The sequence below is a fragment of the Euprymna scolopes genome, chromosome 21, assembly GCF_053919585.1.
Source record: "Euprymna scolopes isolate OS-2025 chromosome 21, ASM5391958v1, whole genome shotgun sequence".
In the NCBI taxonomy this organism is placed as follows: Eukaryota; Metazoa; Mollusca; class Cephalopoda; order Sepiida; family Sepiolidae; genus Euprymna; species Euprymna scolopes.
The window spans coordinates 93922929-93944285 of record NC_136502.1 but is presented as its reverse complement, the minus strand read 5'-3'; the positions used below and the strand labels follow the sequence as shown (position 1 = coordinate 93944285).

General features: G+C 34.2%; 1 protein-coding gene across 5 annotated transcripts in view; it reads left to right on the top strand.

Moving 5' to 3' along the window:
* The window catches only part of LOC145242590 (monocarboxylate transporter 14-like), a 168987-nt gene that overhangs the window by 118808 nt on the left and 28822 nt on the right, over window positions 1-21357 (top strand). For all 5 annotated transcript variants that reach the window (XM_080105695.1, XM_080105697.1, XM_080105693.1 and 2 more), the window contains 2 exons: window positions 10086-10356; window positions 15040-15183. In XM_080105695.1, coding sequence (XP_079961821.1) covers window positions 10146-10356; window positions 15040-15183 — 355 coding nt within the window. In that variant the 5' untranslated portion in view covers window positions 10086-10145. The remainder of the gene's footprint in view (window positions 1-10085; window positions 10357-15039; window positions 15184-21357) is intronic.

Sequence of the window (21357 nt, the reverse complement as noted above, 5' to 3'; positions counted from 1 at the left end):
TTTTTCTTGAGGAATATCTTCCATTTTAACAAACTTTGGCCAAGATCAAAGAGTAGTATCTGTTTTTCAGATGCTGCCTTTCCATTTCTTGTTCTCTTTCGGTGGAGGAGAAATCCTTCACGACTGAGACAATTTTTATTTTTGTACCTTTTCTCCACGTTAAAAAACGACCCTGGTGTCTAACTCTGTCCCGTGGGGAGGCATTATATATATATATATATATATATATATATATATATATATATATATATATATATATATATATATATGACTACTTTATTTAATCACATAAATTAATATACGAAAATATAATTTTATGTGTAAATTTTTAGTATTTACTTCAAAATTGACAATAAAAATAGAATATAAATAAAATAAAAATAAAATAAAAAATAAAATAAAATAAACATACATATACATAAATAATTATATGCATATATATATATTTATATATATATATATAAACTAAAATAATATCTGAATTATAGAAAAAAATCACATATCGAAGGTCGTCGTGGTTTTTTTAAATATCTTAATTGCAGCTAGGTTGAAAATAGGTCAGCTTACTTAGATAGCTACTCTTGTTACAGGAATGTCGCTAGATCAGAAGCACAGGCGTGTAATTATGAAATCCTTCCCCATCCTCCCTACTCTCCTGACCTTGCACCCTCTGACTTTCACCTCTTCCCAGCCATGAAGTTGTTTTTGAAAGGAAAGCGTTTCCCAGATGATGCAGCCTCTGACTTTCACCTCTTCCCAGCCATGAAGTTGTTTTTGGAAGGAAAGCGTTTCCCAGATGATGCAGCCTCTGACTTTCACCTCTTCCCAGCCATGAAGTTGTTTTTGGAAGGAAAGCGTTTCCCAGATGATGCAGCCTCTGACTTTCACCTCTTCCCAGCCATGAAGTTGTTTTTGGAAGGAAAGCGTTTCCCAGATGATGCAGCCTCTGACTTTCACCTCTTCCCAGCCATGAAGTTGTTTTTGGAAGGAAAGCGTTTCCCAGATGGTGCAGCCTTGATTTCTGAAGTCACGTTGTGGTTGGAGGACCAACCTGGGGTGTTCTACAAAAAACGGTCTCCAGAGCTGCATCAAACAATGGAAGAAATGCATAAGTCTTGGTGGTTCCTATGTAGAGAAAGACTAATAACTGTGCCAAGTTTCGTTGCTCTACTGCTATGGGAAGTGGGTCAGGGGTATTACTTTTTGCACACCCCTCGTATATATGTATTGGTGCTAATGCAGAGAGTGATCCGCGCTATTTTTTTAAATCATATTTCCACATTTAATTAAAGTTTTATGATATATTTTTTTATTCAATTGTAAGGTTAAAGTACAGAATAGGCACAAAACACCCGCCCCTCCCCATGATAAGAATGGCTTTTTAAATAATAACGTTATTATTTCAGCACGGATCACTCTCTGCATGACTACTATATATATACATATATATATATATATATAAATATATATGTATATATATGTATATATATATAATTATAAAACTCAAATGACCTTGTAACAAGTGATGTAACCCACTTTCCGGTTTATGACATCCGGTTGTGCATGCGTGCATAAACATTAACTCATAACAACGTAAACAAATAAACACAAATCGCTTCTTTTGCAGATTTTGACCTGCGCACTGAAATATTAACGTAATTATTTCGAAATTATTATTTAACATGGGAAGAGTGGGGGTGTTTTGCAACTATTCTTTATTACAACTATACTGTCGCTATTTTCTTACAACTAAACAACTTTAACCCGTTGACAAACATAAGAACAATTGTAGTAAATCCAAGACTACTACTACTATTACTACTACTACTCTCTATCCATCCCCTTTCCTTCCTTCCTTCCTTCCTTCCTTCCTTCTTTTTTATTTTTTTTTTACATTTCTAGATACAAAATAGTTGTGCTGATAACGGTGAATTTGTTGACTCATTTACTGATCTGTTTCAATATTAGTTTTATTTTATTTCATTCATTTAGTTTTTCTGTTTTTTTTTTTTTTGCTTCAGGATTTATTAATTATTTTTTTTTCCGATTTTAAGTTTCTGTAACTTGGTTGAAGGATTCCAATATGGGTTTTTCATTCTTATATTTCTCATCGGTAGGTTCATGTGCGTTTTTGTTGCCAAATGACTTTCTCCGGCGTTCTATTCGTAGGAAAATCATGTTTAATTTTCGATTTTTGAACGATTATTCGGAAAAATAGGTAACTTTACACGAATAGGGAGGATGTTTTTTTCATGTTTGAGTGATCCGTCCGTGATTTTTCATTTTAATATACTTTCGTAGAAATGTTTCTGTTATGTAAAAAAAAAAAAAAAAACGAAAAAAAAAAACGAAACTATTTTCTTTACGTCACAAGTGTCACGCTCATACATGAATTCCATAGCTAATATGACATACTAGTCTAGAATTTTTCTATTCTTTTTTTTCGTGAGCGCGTAAAATTGCATATTGCTTTCACTGGTCGCCATGTTTATTTCCGCACGCGCGTGCATTCAATTTTTGTGAGTTTATATATTAATTCTGTATACTCACTTGCACTTTTATACATTAATTCTGCATAGTCACTATTTTTACGGGTAACGGGTACTCTAGTTTATATATAAATTCACCTGCCATCCCTTTTTTAAAAGATGGTATCGCCTGACCGTTGAAGGCAAGATGCAAACAAGCAAAGTCCACAAAGTTTTATAATTATATAGATTTTATCATATGTTAATTATATAGATTTTATCATATTGTTGAGTTAGAAAGGGTGTTATTTCACCCCTATTATTTGCATATATTTATGTAGTGAAAATTGTTTGAATAAAATTAATTCATTAGTTAGTTAGTTACTAGATGGAATTAATAATTTTATAATTTACATAAAAATTAATAATTTTATTATATCATAATTAGGATCATTTAATTCTTTCTAACTCAACAAAAAACAACAACATATGCAAATAGTAAATAAAATATTTATCAATATTCAAATTTTATTTTTAGCTGCAATATTTTAAGTCTAAAAAATTCTTAATTTTTACTTTACTAGAATATCTTGTTCTTTACTTTTCCAGGTTGAATTTCTTGTCCTTTACTTTTCCAGGTTTAATAAAATCTTAAGAATATTACTTTTCATGCGCGCATTTTTCCATATAATCCATGATTTTTCCAGGCATTGCTATTGTATTAATATATAAATTTATAATATTTATTAATGATTGTCAACAAAAATTAGCTTTCAAACACACATTTATACAATATTTATCATTCAATCACAGTAGTTCCGAGCCAGAGTCTCTACCGAGACTGCGGTTTATGAATTCGTGATCTGTATAGAGCGTAAACTAACAAAAAAGAAGATGGCACTCGGTGTCTTTTTAGATATCGTTGGAGCTTTTGACAGTAGTATGTTCAAGTCGCTACGAGAACTCAATGTGCCACCAGTACTCATCCGATGGATTGAGTATATGGTGAGGCACAGAACAGTTCAAGTAGAACTACTGAGGACAACTGTTAAAAGGGAAGTAGTTAAATGAAACCCCCAAAGTGGGATTTTATCACCTTTACTATGGAACTGTATGCTGAATCCTCTTTTAAAGGAGTTTAAAAATAGGAATATTTATGCCCAGGCTGATGCTGGTCGCGGGTTCAAAAGCATCATTGGTCAGACGCATTGCCAAAATGGGACTACATTTTTCATCAAATGTGATAACGAAAAATTTGAGTTCATTCAAAGAATATTTATATCATAGAATTCGCTAATATTTTTAATCGAGAAATTCACCATTTTTTGCTATAAAATCATAAGGAGAGTTAAAAAAAAATTAGTTATTAAAAAAAAAGTTCGGTTTTTTAATTATAAAAAAAAAAAAACGATACACGGATTGAACCTAAAATCTTTCCACCAACCCCCGGTACTCTAACCGTTACGCTAACATGTCATATTGGCAAAATCACAGTAAAAAATATTTATATGCAAAAAAAGTTATGCAAAATAAAAAAAAAGCGTTAGTCACTTATGTACTTACTCTCCTGTTTGTGAACCCACATATTTTGTTGTAACTTTTTTTCTACTGAACCAATTTTCGAATTTTTTTTTCTTTCAAAATGTAGCTAATGAGGTGTTCTATCCAACTATATAAGTTGTTTGAAATTTGGTTGCGAACGGAATTAGTGGTGGGGGTTTGAATGTGTCTCGATTCATTCAATTTCGGACTTAAGCATATATTCAACCACTACCGTGGTTGAATGAAACCACTACCGTGGTTGAATGATATATATATATATATATATAAATATATATATATATATATATATATATATATATATATATATATATATATATATATATATATATATATATATAAGCCGAGGATGAAGGTTCTCATTTTGGATTTCTCCCTTCTTACTATTAGATTCCATTTGACTAGGGACAGACTTCTGTTTGGACTACTGCACTGCCCGGAAAAAAAAACAATTTGCATTATTTCAGCTGTTTTGTAAACTTTCCAATCGGATTTTTAAAAACTTTCCAATCGGATTATATGCATCGTCACGCTGGATTTATCTTGGAATACATTCTATCTAAAGAACTATTTTGCATTTTGGATCAACTCTAGAGGAATTTCATTCAAGCTGAAATATTATGCGTGGTTTGTTTGTATATTAGTTTTTTAAATATCCAATAGTTTTTAATCTTTTAATTTTTTTATTTGGCAATTTATAACTACAAAAATTTACGGTTTCACTTAATGCCTAAACTAGCAAATTCTAGCATTGCTACAAACATAATTTGCTGATTTCTTTATGTCCTCTGATGAGAAGAATAACAAGAATAGCATTCTTTGAAACTCCGCGGAATAAGGACTTTGTAAATTGTTTTTTGGAGTATTCAGTCGAACAATAAATTACAGTTTTAATTTTCTCTCTCTCTTATATATATATATATATATATATATATATATATATATATATATATATATATATATATATATATACTAGCATGGGTGCCCGGCGTTGCCCGGGTGTTTGAAGGTTTATGCTAAAAAAAGGTCAATTTTTTTAAAAAATTTGACCCCTATTATGACCCCTTAAAATTTATTGTTTTGGGCTCCAATCAAGTTATTAAGTTAGATTTATGTCCAAGGAAACTATATCTAAAATTTCAAATGTTTAGACTCCAAATGTTACATGATAAGGGCTGTCCCCTGTTCATGTAAGTATAAAAATAGAGAGATTAGTTAAAATGAAAATAAGAGAAAGCAGAAATCGAACCCTGGACATAAGTTTTAAAGAACAATAGGTTTAAATGGAATGTCCAGTAAATTGTTAATTCGGATGAAATAAATAATAAATAAACTATTCAATTGTTAAAAGAATGTGGATAATAAAATATGGGTAAAATAAATTAGATATGTAGGTTGAATTCCTTTGTGGAAACAACACAAGAAAAATAGGTTATTGGGAAATCAATGTCAGAAACGTGCAAAGTCGCGCATGTTGAAACACGTGAATTTTGCTCACGTGGCCGGGATGCATGGATTTCTCAATATAGGAAGGAGAGTTAGTTGGTCGGGGAGACAGTCAGGGGAGACAGTCAGGGGAGACAGTCAGTGAGAAAACTCAGAGACAGGCGGACGTCTGAAGCGAGACGTCACTTCAGAAACTAAAATGTGAAACTTTGAGTTCTTAATGAGGAAATCACGACCGGTCGTAAGGAAATAAATTCATCATGTGTTTTGTGATAAAGCTCATCTTTGTATTTGTGATTTCTACAAAAAGGTAAATTGTATTGTTATTATATGTCTGTGTTATAAAATGTCATTACATACACGTTTCGACATCTCATATCCACAATGTGAATCTACATCATATCTACACTAAGACTGCTGAACACTATCTCATCATTCTAAGAGCTTTCTTCATATCTACACGTCTAAGTAATGAACATTTAAAATATAGGAATAGTTATAAACGAACAATCTCTTTTAAAAAGCCTCTCTCTCTCACAAGAAAAAGCATCACTTATAATACTCTCTCTCTAAGACTCTTTAATGAAACCCCTATATAACAGTTTGAGGAATTTGGTAGAGTTCTTAAAGGTCAAATTGTTGAACTTTGACCCCTTAACAGCCACATTTCTGGCCGAAAACCGATCACATAGATTTTCCAAAATCTCAGTACCCTGTATATCAAATTTGGAGTCTGTAGACTGAAAATTAACAGAGTTATTGCGACGGAAAATGTACACAGACACTCAGACAGACACGCAGACACGTTCACTTTTATAGATATACTAGAATTTCAGCCCGGCGTTGCCCGGTTGTTTGGATGTGTATGTTGAGCAAGAAAAAAAAGTGGTAGTAGGAAGGCAGGCTCAAACCCGTACCGCAAAGGAGGAAAAAAACGAGGAAAAAACCTGACGTCTATGCTGTTACGACCACCGCCAAACCGGAAGTGACATCTTAAAAAATTAAGGCTAGACAATCGAAAGGAGAGGATAACTTTAAAAAATATCGGCGAAAAAGCGACCCCTGCCCCTGTAGAAAGTGTCCAGTTTAAGGTGAAGATATTAATGTTTTTAGCCAATTTTTCGATATTTGTCGTCTGAAAGGTCGAACTTCAAAACGATACTGATCTTAAGAAAATCCGTCGCCTCTGTCGAAAGTGTTGGGCAGACATGTAAACATACATACATACATACATGCATACATACATACATACATACATACATGCATTCATTTATATATTGGTAACTAAAAAATTTCTACCCAAACCGATGAAAAAGCTTGCCCTATCTCTGAAAATGTATGTAAAATTTATGTAAAATTTCAAATGTTTAGACCAGAAAGTGTCTGAGTAATTTGGTAGAAACCGCAGAGGTCAATTTTTTTTTAACTTTGACCCCTATTATGACCCCTTAACATTTATTGTTTTGGGTTCAAATCAAGTTATTAAGTTAGATCCATGTCCAAGGAAGCTATATCTAAAATTTCAAGTATTAAGACCCCAAATTGTCGGAGGAGTTTGGTAGAGTTCTCAAAGGTCAAATCGTTGAACTTTGACTCCTTAACTGCCAATTTTCTGTCCCAAAACGAATAACAAAGATTTTCCCAAATCTCAGTACTCTGTATATCAAATTTCGCGTCTGTAAACTGAAAATTGACAGAGTTATTGCGTTGGAAAATGTACACAGACAGACACACAGACAGACACAAATACACACAGATACACAGACACGTTCACTTTTATACATATACTAGCATGGGTGCCCGGCGTTGCCCGGGTGTTTGGAGGTATATTCTGAGCAAAAAAAAAAATAGGGTCAATTTTTTTAACTTTTGTCCCTATTATGACCCCTTAAAATTTATTATTTTTGGCTCAAATCAAGTTATTAAATTAGATCCATGTACAAGGAACCTATATCTAAAATTTCAAGTGTTAAGACCCAATATTGTCTCAGGACCCTGTATATCAAATTTCGAGTCTGTAGACTAAAAATTGACAAAGTTATTGCGTAAGGAAATGTACACAGACAGACACAAACACATACAGACACGTTTACTTTTATATATATATACATTAAAACGTTATTTATATACATATGTACATGCACATTTACTGAACCGATTTTGTTTTTTTAATCTTATTTATTTTGTTGACATTATATGAGGAGAGACGGTTAAGGACATATAGACAGATTACCCAGGATCTGTATTCATATTTTTGCTCTCTGATTATTATATTTCCTATAATAGGGGCTGAATTGTAGAAACCCTTTCTTTGCGTGATGGTTCTAGTATTTGAAATAAATGCTGATTCTAGAAGTCTCCGTTTAGCTCTATCTAAAATGAATTTGATGACTTTTGCATGATTTATAGCATGTATATATTATATTTATATCACATTATATAATATTTATATAATTTATATCATGTAGATATTATTTTTGTATCACTTTATGTCATATTTATATAGTAATAAATCATATTTATATATAATTTATATCATGTATATATCATATTTATATCACGTTATGTTATATTTACAAAGTATTACGCCATATTTATATAATTTATAAAATATATTGAACCTTCAGCCTCCATAAGACTGTATCTTAAACTGATTATTACTTAGTTCTTTATTTTTAGTGTCATGTGCTTTTTTGTAGTCAGAGGTTAAGTCGTCCGGAGCACTGTGGTCGGTTGTTTTTGTTTTACGGCATATCAACCCTTTTCAGGTTATTTAATGCCGAATCCAGTGATTTAGAAGAATTTTTTTTTTTTAATAGAATATATTTGTTTTTTTTTTCAAGTCGGTTTCTATTTAACTCATAGTTGGGACCCTATCCGGTACTACCACTCTGGGTCAGAGTGGACCTGGGAGCAACGGCAATTAAGGGGTGGCTCTACACTCCCCAAAGCCCGCAAACTGGGGCCTCACCATCGGATATAGTTTAAGGTCATATCCAGGTCCAGGAGCACTGTGAGAATCGCATTAAAGATGAAAATAATGATCTGAATAATCTAAATAATACAAATTAATAACCCAAAAATGTCGAAACATATTCGTATCATTTTGTATAGAAGAGAGGCAACGAGGCGGTGTTCTCAGCATCTAAATTGGTGGGAGTGATTTTCAAATTTCTGTAGTTATGCAATAATGTTTTGTGGCAATGGGTAGTCCTTTATTTCTTTAAGATAAAGAACTGTTTCCACATGAAAGAAAATGGTGATCCATATGCATGCGTATGACGTATGTAGAGCATCATCATTACCATTGTCATGATGATGATGATGATGATGATGATCATCATCATCATTATGGTCATTATCATCATCATTATCATCATTGTCATCATCACCGTCGTTGTCATCATCATCACAGTCATCGTCATTATCATGGGCATTGTCATCATCATCATCATCATGCTCATCATTGTCATTATCATTTTTGAAGTATGCTGGGCCCATGAACTTTTGAAGTGAAAGGCATGTTTGATTTCAGAAGTGTAGCGAATCTGTGTTAAGTCCCAGAGATGAAGATGAGTTTACGGTGGATAACTGATCTGTATAAGTCTTGGACTTTAAAATTTTGCAGGCAAAGTGCAAAGATCTTTCTCGTATGGACACAAAAAGTTATGTGTGGGAATTCTAAAAGATCCAATATTTTTTATGGGTCACTTCCGGTTTCTCATTGGTTGCTAGCAGAACGTGGTTTCATTTGATTGGTCAATTCTTATCGCCAGTGTCTATAAGTAGAACTTTCTAATTTCCTTTAATCATACTTTCATTGTATAAAAAAATATTGCAACAATCATGGTCGTCGTCATCATCAATCATCATCATCATCATCATCGTCATCGTCATCGTCATCATCATCATCATCGTTATCGTTGCCGCCATCATCATCATCATTATCATCATCATCATCATCGGTTTCCCATCCATTTTATATTCTTATAGAATTTGGTTTGTAACCTTTGTAAAACAATGTAAGCCATTGTTAAGATGTTAGGCCATTGTTAAGGTGTTAGGCCATTATTAAGGTGTTAAGCCATTGTTAAGGTGTTAGACCATTGTTAAGATGTCAAGCCATTGTTAAGGTGTTAGGCCATTATTAAGGTGGCTTGTTCTCTGTTGACCGAGATGTATGGTTCTGTGTCTTGTCCAGTTTAGGGAACTCACCCTCCCGGGCTTTGCCTTCTCACCCTTTGAGGAAGGATTGGTTTACTATCTGCACAAATAATTAAAAAAAATATATAGCCTTTATTCATTTAAAATCGCATACCATTTTGATCCGTAGGAAATGGTGTCCTCCTCAATAAACACACACTTGACGTATGTGGAGCAGCCTTCAACAAGCAACTTCGCTGTTCGTTCCTCAAACCATAACTCATCTTTCTTATGTTTCTATTTCATCCTTCATCTGTGTTTGCATAATCAAACTATCTCCCTTTCTCTTAATATTTCTTAGTACTAAGACTTATACTTACATCATAGTTTGATTATTATTATTATAACAATCTCCCTTTCTTTAAGACTTATACTTACATCATTGTTGTCTTGTTTCCTTTTTTGCAGAACTCCGTTTGAGACTCCACCAAAGAAGAAAAGTGGTCCACTATTCGTTGAATAGCAGAAATGACTGAAGATAGGGTGCATCGAACCGAAGTCGACAAAGGTTGGGCATGGATGGTGATGTTTTCGTCTTTTGGTTGCCAGATTATCACAGGGGGGTTGCTACAAACTAGTGGTTTGGTGCGATATGCACTACTCAATGATGTCAGCAAGGAAAATTATTATTATATTTCCTGGATTGGATCCATATACACCGGTCTAATCAGCATGGCTGGTGAGTTTCATTATTCTCTCTATATGTTTTTTCTTGTTTTTTTTTCTTATCAGTTTGTTCTAGCTGGAGATGGGGCATCCTACCGGATGCCAAACATTCAATCGCTAACTCAAGCATTCCAACCGAGAGATCTTTTTAAGATTCTGACCGTCCCTTTAAGTGCAATTGTTTGAATTTCTGTTGCACTTGGTTCACCGGGTATATTCGCCAGGTAGTTTTTGAAGTTCGTTTTCATGAGTTCGGTTGCTCCTATAATAACTGGAATAATAGAGATCTTCTTAAGATTCCAGTTTCTTTCCATGTTGTACACAAGACCTTGATATTTTGTTATCTTTTTTTTTTTAAACCAGCATCCTTGGAGACACTGAGTTCTACTAAGCTTGTTTCTTATATCGCGATGTCAGGTTTTATGGTTCCGTTTTCTAAGTACTTAGGTGTAAGAATTGGCTATTCACAGTGGATGGTGTGTGACTTATTTCCTACTGTTCTTTCCGGTAAACATGTTCCCAGGATTTGTTGCTGCATTTGATATTCAATTTTTTACAGATCGTCCATCGTGTCGGGCCATATAATACCCATCTCTCAGCAGAATCTTACAGTTGGATATCAGGTGGCTCACACTCTCTACTTCTGTGGGGCAGAACCTGCATTTGTTGACCCTTCATCTTCTTAAAAACATAGGCCATCAAGCTTTGATCTTGGGCAGCCATTATAATTCTCTCCTGATCGTAGTGAAGCGGTCCTCTATTCAGCCAGTCTACGGAACCTTATTTATCTATATAGTCCTGCGTGAATTCATCCAGAAAATACTTCCCACGCTGTTGTTTCATTCTTCCAGTTTTTTGAAATGGCAGTTCTTTGTGTATTTTTAGTGACTTTTGAACTATTTCTGTTGTTTTCTGATTCTGTCTTATTTGTAAGACAATCTTGTCCAAAATGTTTGGTCACTTTCGTGATGGCCGTAATTCTACCGGCCCTTGTTTCATGGCGTTTGTGCACCATTTTGAGATTTGGATTTTGAGAGCTCATAAGATATTGTCTGGTGGGTACTTCTGCACTTTAGTGCCTGTTTTTCCGGGAGTTTTACTTGGCAACGCCCGGTGAACAATGGAAACTGCCGGATTATACCGAGTGAACAAAAAGAGATGCGAGCAGACGGTAATAATTTGAAGTAAAAAAAAAAGAAAGGAAAGGAAAGGAAATGAAAAAGTTTAAAACATCTTAAAGTTAACCACAGTTATAATTTTCTGGACCCTACGACTAGGGCTACCACAAATCATATGGAGAAGATGTGGAAGGAGGCGAAACAATGAAATAAGATTGTGGAACCAACTGCGGTCTGGTTGGCAGTTATTTTAGTGAATTTATGTGGCAACAAAAATTCAGAAAGAATCCTTTTGTCTCTGTCATAAAGCATATTGCAGAAAGCTACCCGACGGTTCAGGAACTTCCTCCTTCTACATTCTCTAACAAACTTTCTCAGCCGACTTTGCCGCTGTCAGCTGATTTATTCCAACCGGTAGAAAATACTATCCTTAAGGAAATAACCTTGAAAAAAAAATTAAATGAAAAATATTTATATACCCCCAAACCAAAAAATATGTGTAAATACTTTTTCATTAATACTTTTTCATTAATTAACTTTCCACAAACGAACAAAACACAAAATATATTTGTTCACTAATTCAAAGAAACAAAACTTTTATTACCCCCCTTAAAAAAAAAACAAAAAAAAACAAACAAAAAAAAAATAAATAGAACAGTAAAATTTATGAATTTATTACGGTAGGTTGTTTTGTTTTCTTTCTTTTTTGTTCATTTTTTTATTGACTTCCGTTATAATCCGTCCGTTTCTGTCGTTCGGCAGGCGTTGCTGAATGAGACTCATGGAAAAAACGGACACTAAAGTGCAGAAGTACCATCCTGTGTTCACGATAGTTGCACGATGTTGATAGTCAAATTCTGAGAGACTCATACCTCTTGCTCCTCTGGGCAGCAGCATTTTTAGCGTTTTAGTGTCCAATCAGTTTATGTCCTTTGTTGGTTGGTTGGTTGTTTTTGTTTTACAGCATATCAACCCTTTCCGGGGTATTTAATGCCGAATCCGATGATTTTGAAGAAATTTTTTTAATAGAATATATTTGTTTTTTGCAAGTCGGTTTTTATTTAGCCCATAGTTGGGACCCTAACAGGTACTGCCACTCCGGGTCAGAGTGGACCTGGGAGTAATGGCAATTAAAAGGTGGCCCCACACTCCCCAAAGCCCGCAAGCTGGGGCTTCACCATCGGATATAGTTTAAGGTCAGATCCAGGACCATGTCCTTTTGTAGCCAGTCAACAATGCTAAAGCTGTATATTGTCACAGTCATGGCTAGTTGGTTAATGGCAAGATTTTGTTTTTGTTTGCAAAGTTTTGTTGTACAAATTTTCCTTACACGATGTATATATTCTCTGCCAAATGTGCATTTATATATGATCCCTCTTTGGGTAATGTTTTATTATATCTATTCTTAGTTATATACTAATGCTAATTTTATATGGATATATACTTGTGTACATAGATGTAACAACAACAACACTTACCAAACTGTTTAAGCGTTGCCTTAAGGAGAAGTGCTTCCCAACACCCTGGAAAACCTCATCAGTATGCCCTGTATTTAAGAATTCAGGTGATAAGTCGTCTCCCTCTCAGTACAGACCAATAAGCCTCCTGTGTGTCATGATTAAGTTGCTGGAATCTATATTAACTAGAGAAGTAGTCAACCACCTCAGCAGAAATAACCTTCTTAGTGATATTCAATATGGTTTCCATTCTGCCAGATCTACCGCAGATGTGCTAACGGTTATATCTCATAGGATTAGTGAATCTCTTGACAAAGGCTTCCTTTCCAGGGCAAATGCTCTTTACATATCAAAGGCCTTCGATAATGTATGGCATAAAGGTCTACCTCACAAGATTTCCAGTTATGGTATAACTGGAAATGTTTTCTCAATCATTAAATCATTTCTCTCTGATAGGCTCATTAGAGTAGTGGTTGATGGGCTGAAATCAGAGGCTCTCAGCATTAATTCTGGAGTCCCTCAGGGGTCAATCCTGGGCCCAACTCTCTTCCTGATCTACATCAATGATCTCCCAAAACACATACTTAAATCATTCGTTGACATCTATGGTGATGACACAACCATCTATGGCAACACATCAAAGGCCGTAAATGACAAAGTTCTCTCTGATTCTCTCTCCTCTGATCTCGAGCACGTGGTACAGTGGGGGAAGAGGTGGCTGGTTACTTTTAATGCATCTAAAACCAAGCTCCTATTTTTACATCATCAGCGCTCTGATCTCCATCTGACATCAATTGGAATGGATGGCTCTCATCTAGGGAAGCTTCATGCTTTGATAAGCTTCTGGGCTTGACCTTTACTCCTGACCTAAAATGGAACACGTACATTAAGTCAGTTGCCAAGGTCGCTGGAAAAATGGTAGGATCCTTCTACTGCTCCAGAAGATATCTCACTGCTGATGCAATTCTCTATCTATATAAAAGCCAAGTACGTCCAAGGATGGAGTACTGCTGCCACATCTGCTAAAAACAGCCTATCCTGCCTTGACAGAGTACAAAATAGACTTCGTGGTTTAGTGGGGTATGCCCTTTTCTCTTCCCTGCAATCTCTCTCCCACAGAAGAGACGTTGCGAGCCTTTCTTTGTTTTAGCGTTACTTCCATGGCAAGTGCTCGTCTGAGCTCCAATCTCTGGTCCCCCCTCGCCAATCTTTCACGATAAACACTCATCTAGCTGAAACCACTGTCAATAATTTTCCCCACTCTTTATCTGTGCCTAACTCAAAATGTAGATTCCATGAACAAAGCTTCTTTCTTAGAAGTGCAAGCCTGTGGAACTCTCTTCCATTGGCCTGTTTCCCACTTGAGTACAACGTGGATGTCTTCAAGTCCAACATAAACAAATTCCTGATGAACTGCCTCCTTAAGTAAGACACTTTATAAAATCTCCAATACTAACGCACAGTACATGCAATAACCCTTATCCCCGAGTGGCTTCCGGGCCTTGATAAATAGTGACTACCTTGTTAAAAAAAAAGAAGATTTTTGTCTTTTTTCTGTTATATATATCGTTCAGTAAATCCCTGGTGGGAGGAGATGTAGATGACACCACTAATAAAAAAATCTATAAACTTTTAATAATGTATTAACCTTCATATATAAACTTGAGTTCATTCGGATTATTAGTTTACATATTACAGTTATTGCAATTTTTCAAACGATGAAAAAAAATCTCTTAATTTCGTGTGCTGAGAAAGCATTGCTTTCTAATGGGAAACTATTTTGTTCAAGCATAAACAAAAAAACTGACTTACCCAGCATTCTGTCATCTGGGATGGTCATAACTTTGTTAAAATCTCAAGTGGCTCCGATCACAGCATGGAGTCTTGTATCCAAAAAGATACTATTATTTCAAAACGCCAACTGATTTCTTGGGTGGCCTCGTGGTTCTCTTAGCTAAATATATTTTTCCAGTTGCAGATCTGTCTTTTATTTTTGTTATTCTGTTTTATATTTTTAATTATAATTGAGCCTTTAAGTATCTATTAAAAAACGAATTAATAAAATAAAGAATAAAGATGTTTATGCTTTTATTTTTTTGTTTTTATGTTTCTATTTTTCAGGTCCGCTATCAAGTCTGATGGTGTACAAATTGGGTTGCCGAACAACCGTGCTGTTTGGTGCGACCCTTGAAACTTTGGGATTTGTATGTTCCTATTTTGTTCAGAATGTAAAGCTATTGTTCCTAACGTACAGTCTGTTTGGAGGTAAAAACAACAAAAAAGTTTTATTGAAAATGAAAAAAAGGGGAAGAAAAAGTACACACGATCTTTAAATTCAATTTTTTTCTCCAAAATATGACACCAGATAAAAAAAATATATATATATATATATATATATATATATATATATATACATCATATCGGATGACAACCCCAAAAATGATACCCATAAAATCGTTAATAAACTTTATAATACTTCCTCCAATCCAATCATATTTGGACAAAATAATCTTTAGTTTATGCCTGACTTGTCCATTATTTTCATGTAATGAATATCCGACAGTCTTTTACCATCATTCAATAAAAGCTTCTAAATGTGCACCTCTGTTTTGATCAAAACTGAGTGCTACCTCATGGCTGTAAAGAAGTTTTGATCCATCAAAGAGATGGTGTGAAGGATGGAGAGTGGACACTTTGATGATAGTCTCATCAGTAGCAGGTGTGATTCTTAATGGTATTCAGATTCATTTTTATCTCTTGACTTATCTTAAAATATAGTGTCTATCAAAACAAATCCTCACACTATTCTTGAACTGAAGATGAAACATCGCAGCCAATAACATCATGACTGTTTTGAGAGAGGAGTGTGCCAAGTTCTTGACAATTTTTTACATCGTATCCAAATGTGTTTGTAATGCAGAAATGCATTAATTATGGAGTATAATAAAATAAAACAAAGACTGTTGGACATTCATAACTGAATCTTGGTGGACAAGGCAGTCATAGATTGAAGTCTATTTGTACCAAATATGGTTCAGTTACAGAAGGAATTGTGAATGTTATTAAGGTTTTCATGAGTGGTATTTTTTGGGGCTGATCCGGTATAACGATGTTGTGGTATTTTCAGGGGTTCATCCAGTATAGCTCTACTATAGGACAACACTTACTTTTGTCATAGTGCATAACGATATTTTAATAAGAGTTACTTTTGTGAAATGTGTCTGCATAAAGCCGTCCTCTTCTTTCTTAAATTTGAAAAATCTTGCTATAAAAAATAAAAAATAAATTGTTTTTGCTTTTCATTAGATTTGACTGTTTTTCTTATGAACATTTATCAAATAAAAAATAAAAATAACACCTACTTTTCATTGAAATGAACCAATTAAATCACTTACACAAAACATTGTGCTGCACAAGGCAGCATTATTTTACCTTTTTTTTTAGATATTCTATTTTCTTTTATTAAAACATAATGTTATTTAGCCAAGAAGTAGGTATTTATTAAAAAAATAAAAATAAAGGAGGTAAAAATGGTTTGGGAATTTGATCAGTATATGCAGAGTAACGGCCCTTGAATCAGTTTAGAGTTATCCATCATGATCTATATCAGTTATGATAAGAAATGAATCATCATTTCTTTTAACCTGAAAAAGATTCGCACATACATTAGTGTAAGATTGAAAATCGAGGCAATCTCTTTTCATGCTTTGAACTTGTGCTGGCTAGATGCGTTTGGCCCAAATATCGCTTTACTGTGTTATTCCCTACGAGGCAAGCGGATTATCCCTTCATTTGGTTCTCCATTTTCTACTTGGAAATGGCTTCTGAACGTTGATCCTCGCTCCCAAACAACTAACTACTTTTTTATGTTTTACTTTTGTTCACCGCAAACAGGGCATATTGCTACTGAAACGTAATGGACTACTAGAATTCCAAAAACGTAATGGACTACTAGGATTCCACAAATGTAATGGACTACTAGGATTCCACAAATGGATTACTAGGATTAAAAAAAAACCGTAATGGACTACTAGGATTCCAAAAACGTAATGGACTACTAGGATTCCAAAAACGTAATGGACTACTAGGATTCCAAAAACGTAATGGACTACTAGGATTCCAAAAACGTAATGGACTACTATGATTCCAAAAACGTAATGGACTACTAGAATTCCAAAAACGTAATGGACTACTAGGATTCCAAAAACGTAATGGACTACTAGGATTCCAAAAACGTAATGGACTACTAGGATTCCAAAAACGTAATGGACTACTAGGATTCCAAAAACGTAATGGACTACTAGGATTCCAAAAACGTAATGGACTACTATGATTCCAAAAACGTAATGGACTACTATGATTCCAAAAACGTAATGGACTACTAGGATTCCAAAAACGTAATGGACTACTAGGATTCCAAAAACGTAATGGACTACTAGGATTCCAAAAACGTAATGGACTACTAGGATTCCAAAAACGTAATGGACTACTATGATTCCAAAAAGCAAATGGTCCAAGGCATGAAATAGAAAAGGTATCTTAAAAAAAATGGTCAAAGATCTTGAATTATAAATGCAGCCATTAAGTCTGGGTCAAATGATGAACATGATAAGGGGATGAAGAAGGTTAACTGACTCTCCATCAAATCGTTAATAAAATTCACAACTCTTTTAGAAATCCAATTCTGAAATAGAAATGAAAAAAAGAAAACTTGATTACTTCTATTTTGTTTTAAAAGGTAGAGGGCACTTAAAATCCAGGTGAAACAGGTCGTGTGGTTTTAATGTGTATTTATGAGAAGGAGGTTCTAATTTTAATTTGTTGTGTGTGTATATCTGAGCAAAGGATGAGAAGGTAGAACTTGTATTTTTAGTTTCAGAGAGCAGATGGCGCTTAAAATCCAGGTTAAACTTTTCAAAATATTTTCAAAATCATCCTATAGATTAACCCTGTTTTCAATAATACATAATAGATATTAAAAATTAAAATAAATAAAAATAGAACAAAAATAATTAAAAGAAAATGTACATTTAAACGTAATATATTAGCCGCGTTTTCAGATTAGGTAAAGAAACATAATATAGCCAGGTCTTCAAATTAAGTAACATTGTTTACATTCGAGGAATTTCCAACCCGAAAGTCGTTTAGATCAGTAAATATGCTGATTCGTCAAAAGTTTTATTCAAAATGAAAAAGGAAAAATGTGTGAGATTATAAATACAGTTTTTTTCTCTAAATATGTCTTAAAAAAAACCCAAAAAAACCTCGTCATATGAAATGGCTCTCCAAATATGTCACCCATGAAATCGTTAATAAAATTCACAATACTTCCTTTAATCCAATCATATTTGGTATAAATAAACTTCCGTCTATGCGTGACTTGTCCACCAAGTTTCAGTCATGAATATTCAACAGTCTTTGTTTTATCAACATTCAACAATATGTTCCATATTCGTTTCTTGCATTCTGTCTAGGAGGAAAAGGCTAGGGATTAATACTTCAGTTCAAATATGTCAGCAGTATTCCATGTATGGACAAATGATGATTTCATAAGAGATTATAGGATACTGAAAGCTTTTCAAGCCCAGGAGATTGAGTCAGTATTATCTGAAGCAGACTTGGCAGTATCTTCTATGCATTTATTTCAATTAATGTTGTCTGTAAAAGTTAGGCTGAGGAGTTTAAATGTTGGACTCTTGGATACCCCAAAACAGGTAAAAAATAACAGAGGTTTTGAATTACTGTTGTAGACATTACGGTTGAAAAAAAGAACAAAGAAAGGAAAACTTGATTACAGTCATTTAATTTTAAAAGGTAAAGGACCCTTAAAATCCGTGTTAAATTTTTCGAAAGGTTTTGCCGCTTTAATGAGTATTCATGAGGATATGGTTCTAACCTTGGTTTGTTTTGTGCGCATATCTCTGACAAGAGCTCATAATTCTCTTCGACAGAATCTGGCAAGTTCTGCCCTTGACTTTATGGGTCGTTCTCCTAATATCCGAGTGGCACGATTCCCTTTGTATGTCCTGAAGATCCTCTGAACCGGTTACCAGGCCACATACTCTTGAGAGTGCATCGACCACGCCATTCTCCTTACCAAGGCGGTAAGTGACATCAAATAAGTAGCCAAAAAATTCAATTCTCCGTCTTGCTATCATCCCGCTTTTATTTTTGTTCATTGTTTTTGAGTTAATCATGCAGAAAAAAATAGTGATCAGTTTAAAATATCGATGGATAAGATGTCTTTATTTTCGTAATACTTAAACTCTGGTTTCTACCTCCTTTGTTTAATTTCTAAGTGTTGTCACTCAAACCACAAAATTCCGGACAGGAAAAAAGAAAACAAAAAAAAGAACAGAGGTCTTGAATTACTGTTGTAGACATTACGTTTGGGAAAACAACGAATAAAGAAAATCTTGATTATTCTATTTAGTATTTATGGGTAAATGACCTTTAAAATCCAGGTTAAACTTTTTAAAAGGTTGTGTGGCTTTAATGCGTATCCATGAGGGGGAGGTTCTAACCTGGGTTTGTTTTCTGCACATATTTAAAATACTGAAAATATGGTATTAAAATTATAAATCATTTCGTTGACACAAGACAGTGGATAGGTCAAAGCAGGGGTTTCTAAAGATTTTTGAATGGCGGCCATATTGCTGACGTTTTAGAACCAAAATAAAAAATAAAAAATGACTTGAACGTGTTTTATACTGTTTTTGCTCATTTATTTGCTTTTTAACGAAACTGGTTCTCAAAAAAAATTCTATTCTTTTAATCATTTTCTGAACAAAAAGAAAAACCGCTATACTATTTTCACGCATTTTCCTTTTTTAATTTTTTTTTTTCTGGATATTTTTACGTTTTCCATAAGAGCTCTGTGCGTGAGACTAAAGACTTTGGCAGGCCGAATCTGGCTCATGGCCATAGTTTTGGAGACCCCTGGGTTAAAGTAATATATATCTGTTGTCAGTCTGAGAAGTAGCCAATGACAATCTTTTAATAAGGAATTTTGGTGGCTGTTATAAGGAACTGGGCTAATCTACATGGCGATTCACCTGGCTCTATGATTCCTTCTTTTAGCAGATTTGTTATTTCTGCTGATCTGAACTGCTTATCCTTTTGTAAACAGCTTCTTGATTTTATTGTTCTTGGTTTTCATTCGGGAGTCAAGTTTGTAACAAGCGATGGTGTTATATATAAGGGTTTCACTATTCTTATTGTTCTTGTTATTAATAGTGAGAGTCTTAGAGAGACTTAGAGTCTTAGTGAGAGTTTGTCGTTGAGTTTTAGAGAGAGAGAGAGAGAGAGAGAGAGGGGGGATGTTGTTGACTTAGAGATTGTTCGTTTTATGACGATTCATATATATTAAATGTTCGTACTTAGTGTAGATGGAAACTCTTAGAGTGAAGAGATAGTGTTTAGACAGTCTTAGTGTAGATATGAGATGTAGAATTCACATTGTAGATATGAGATGTGTATGTCACGACATTTTATAATACAGATATATAGACATATAATACAATTTTCACTTTACCTTTTGGTGGAATCACAACACAAAGACCACGTTTACAAAAACACATGATGGGTTTATTTCTTCTCACGACCGGCCGTGGTTTTCATCATCAAAAATTCAAAGCTTCATTCTAAGTTTTACAAGAAACCGTCTCGCTTCTAGACGTTCGAATCCTCAGACTCTCTCTGAGTTTCTCCCAGTTTCTCCTCCTTAACTCTAAAGTTTTCTCACTATCTCTAGAGCTTTCTATTTTCCATGACGTCATACACACGTGTTCTGGACATACGTGTCCACAACTTTTCCTTTTTTTACAAAAGGAATTTTAACCTATATACTCAGTAACCTATATTTCCAATATATTAAAAACATGTTTATTAAATTATCTTGTAGCTGCATTCTTTCAATTGAATTTGCATAACAAAATTGACAGTGCACATTCTTTTCTTGAAACTATTTTATCTCTAAGCTGTTTTACATTCCATTTTCTAATTCCCACACGCAATCTATTTCTAAACCTAAATTACGAGGTTCGAATTTCGTCTATGCTATATCATCTTCATTTTAACTAAATCTCTCTATTTTTTTACTTACATGAAAAGGGGACAGCCCTTATCATGTAACAATGGCTGCCATACTTTGCAAACAAGGCATATTAGCATTGGCGCATAAGGGAAGTCGAGCAGCAAGATGTTTGTTTGCATTACATTTAAATTTCTGCAGGTTGGAAACTTTCTTAGAAAAAAAGCTGACTAGAAAATCCTCCAACATCTAGTGATCTGTACAGTGAAGTAGTGCGATTTTGCTGCTAGGTGGGTGAGTTGGGGGTATGTTCTGTCGTGGAGAGGGGTATGAGGTAGTTCATACGAGGAAATTCCGCGGAACTATTTGTAAAGCAAACACAGGGATGCAAAACTGTGAGATTTACA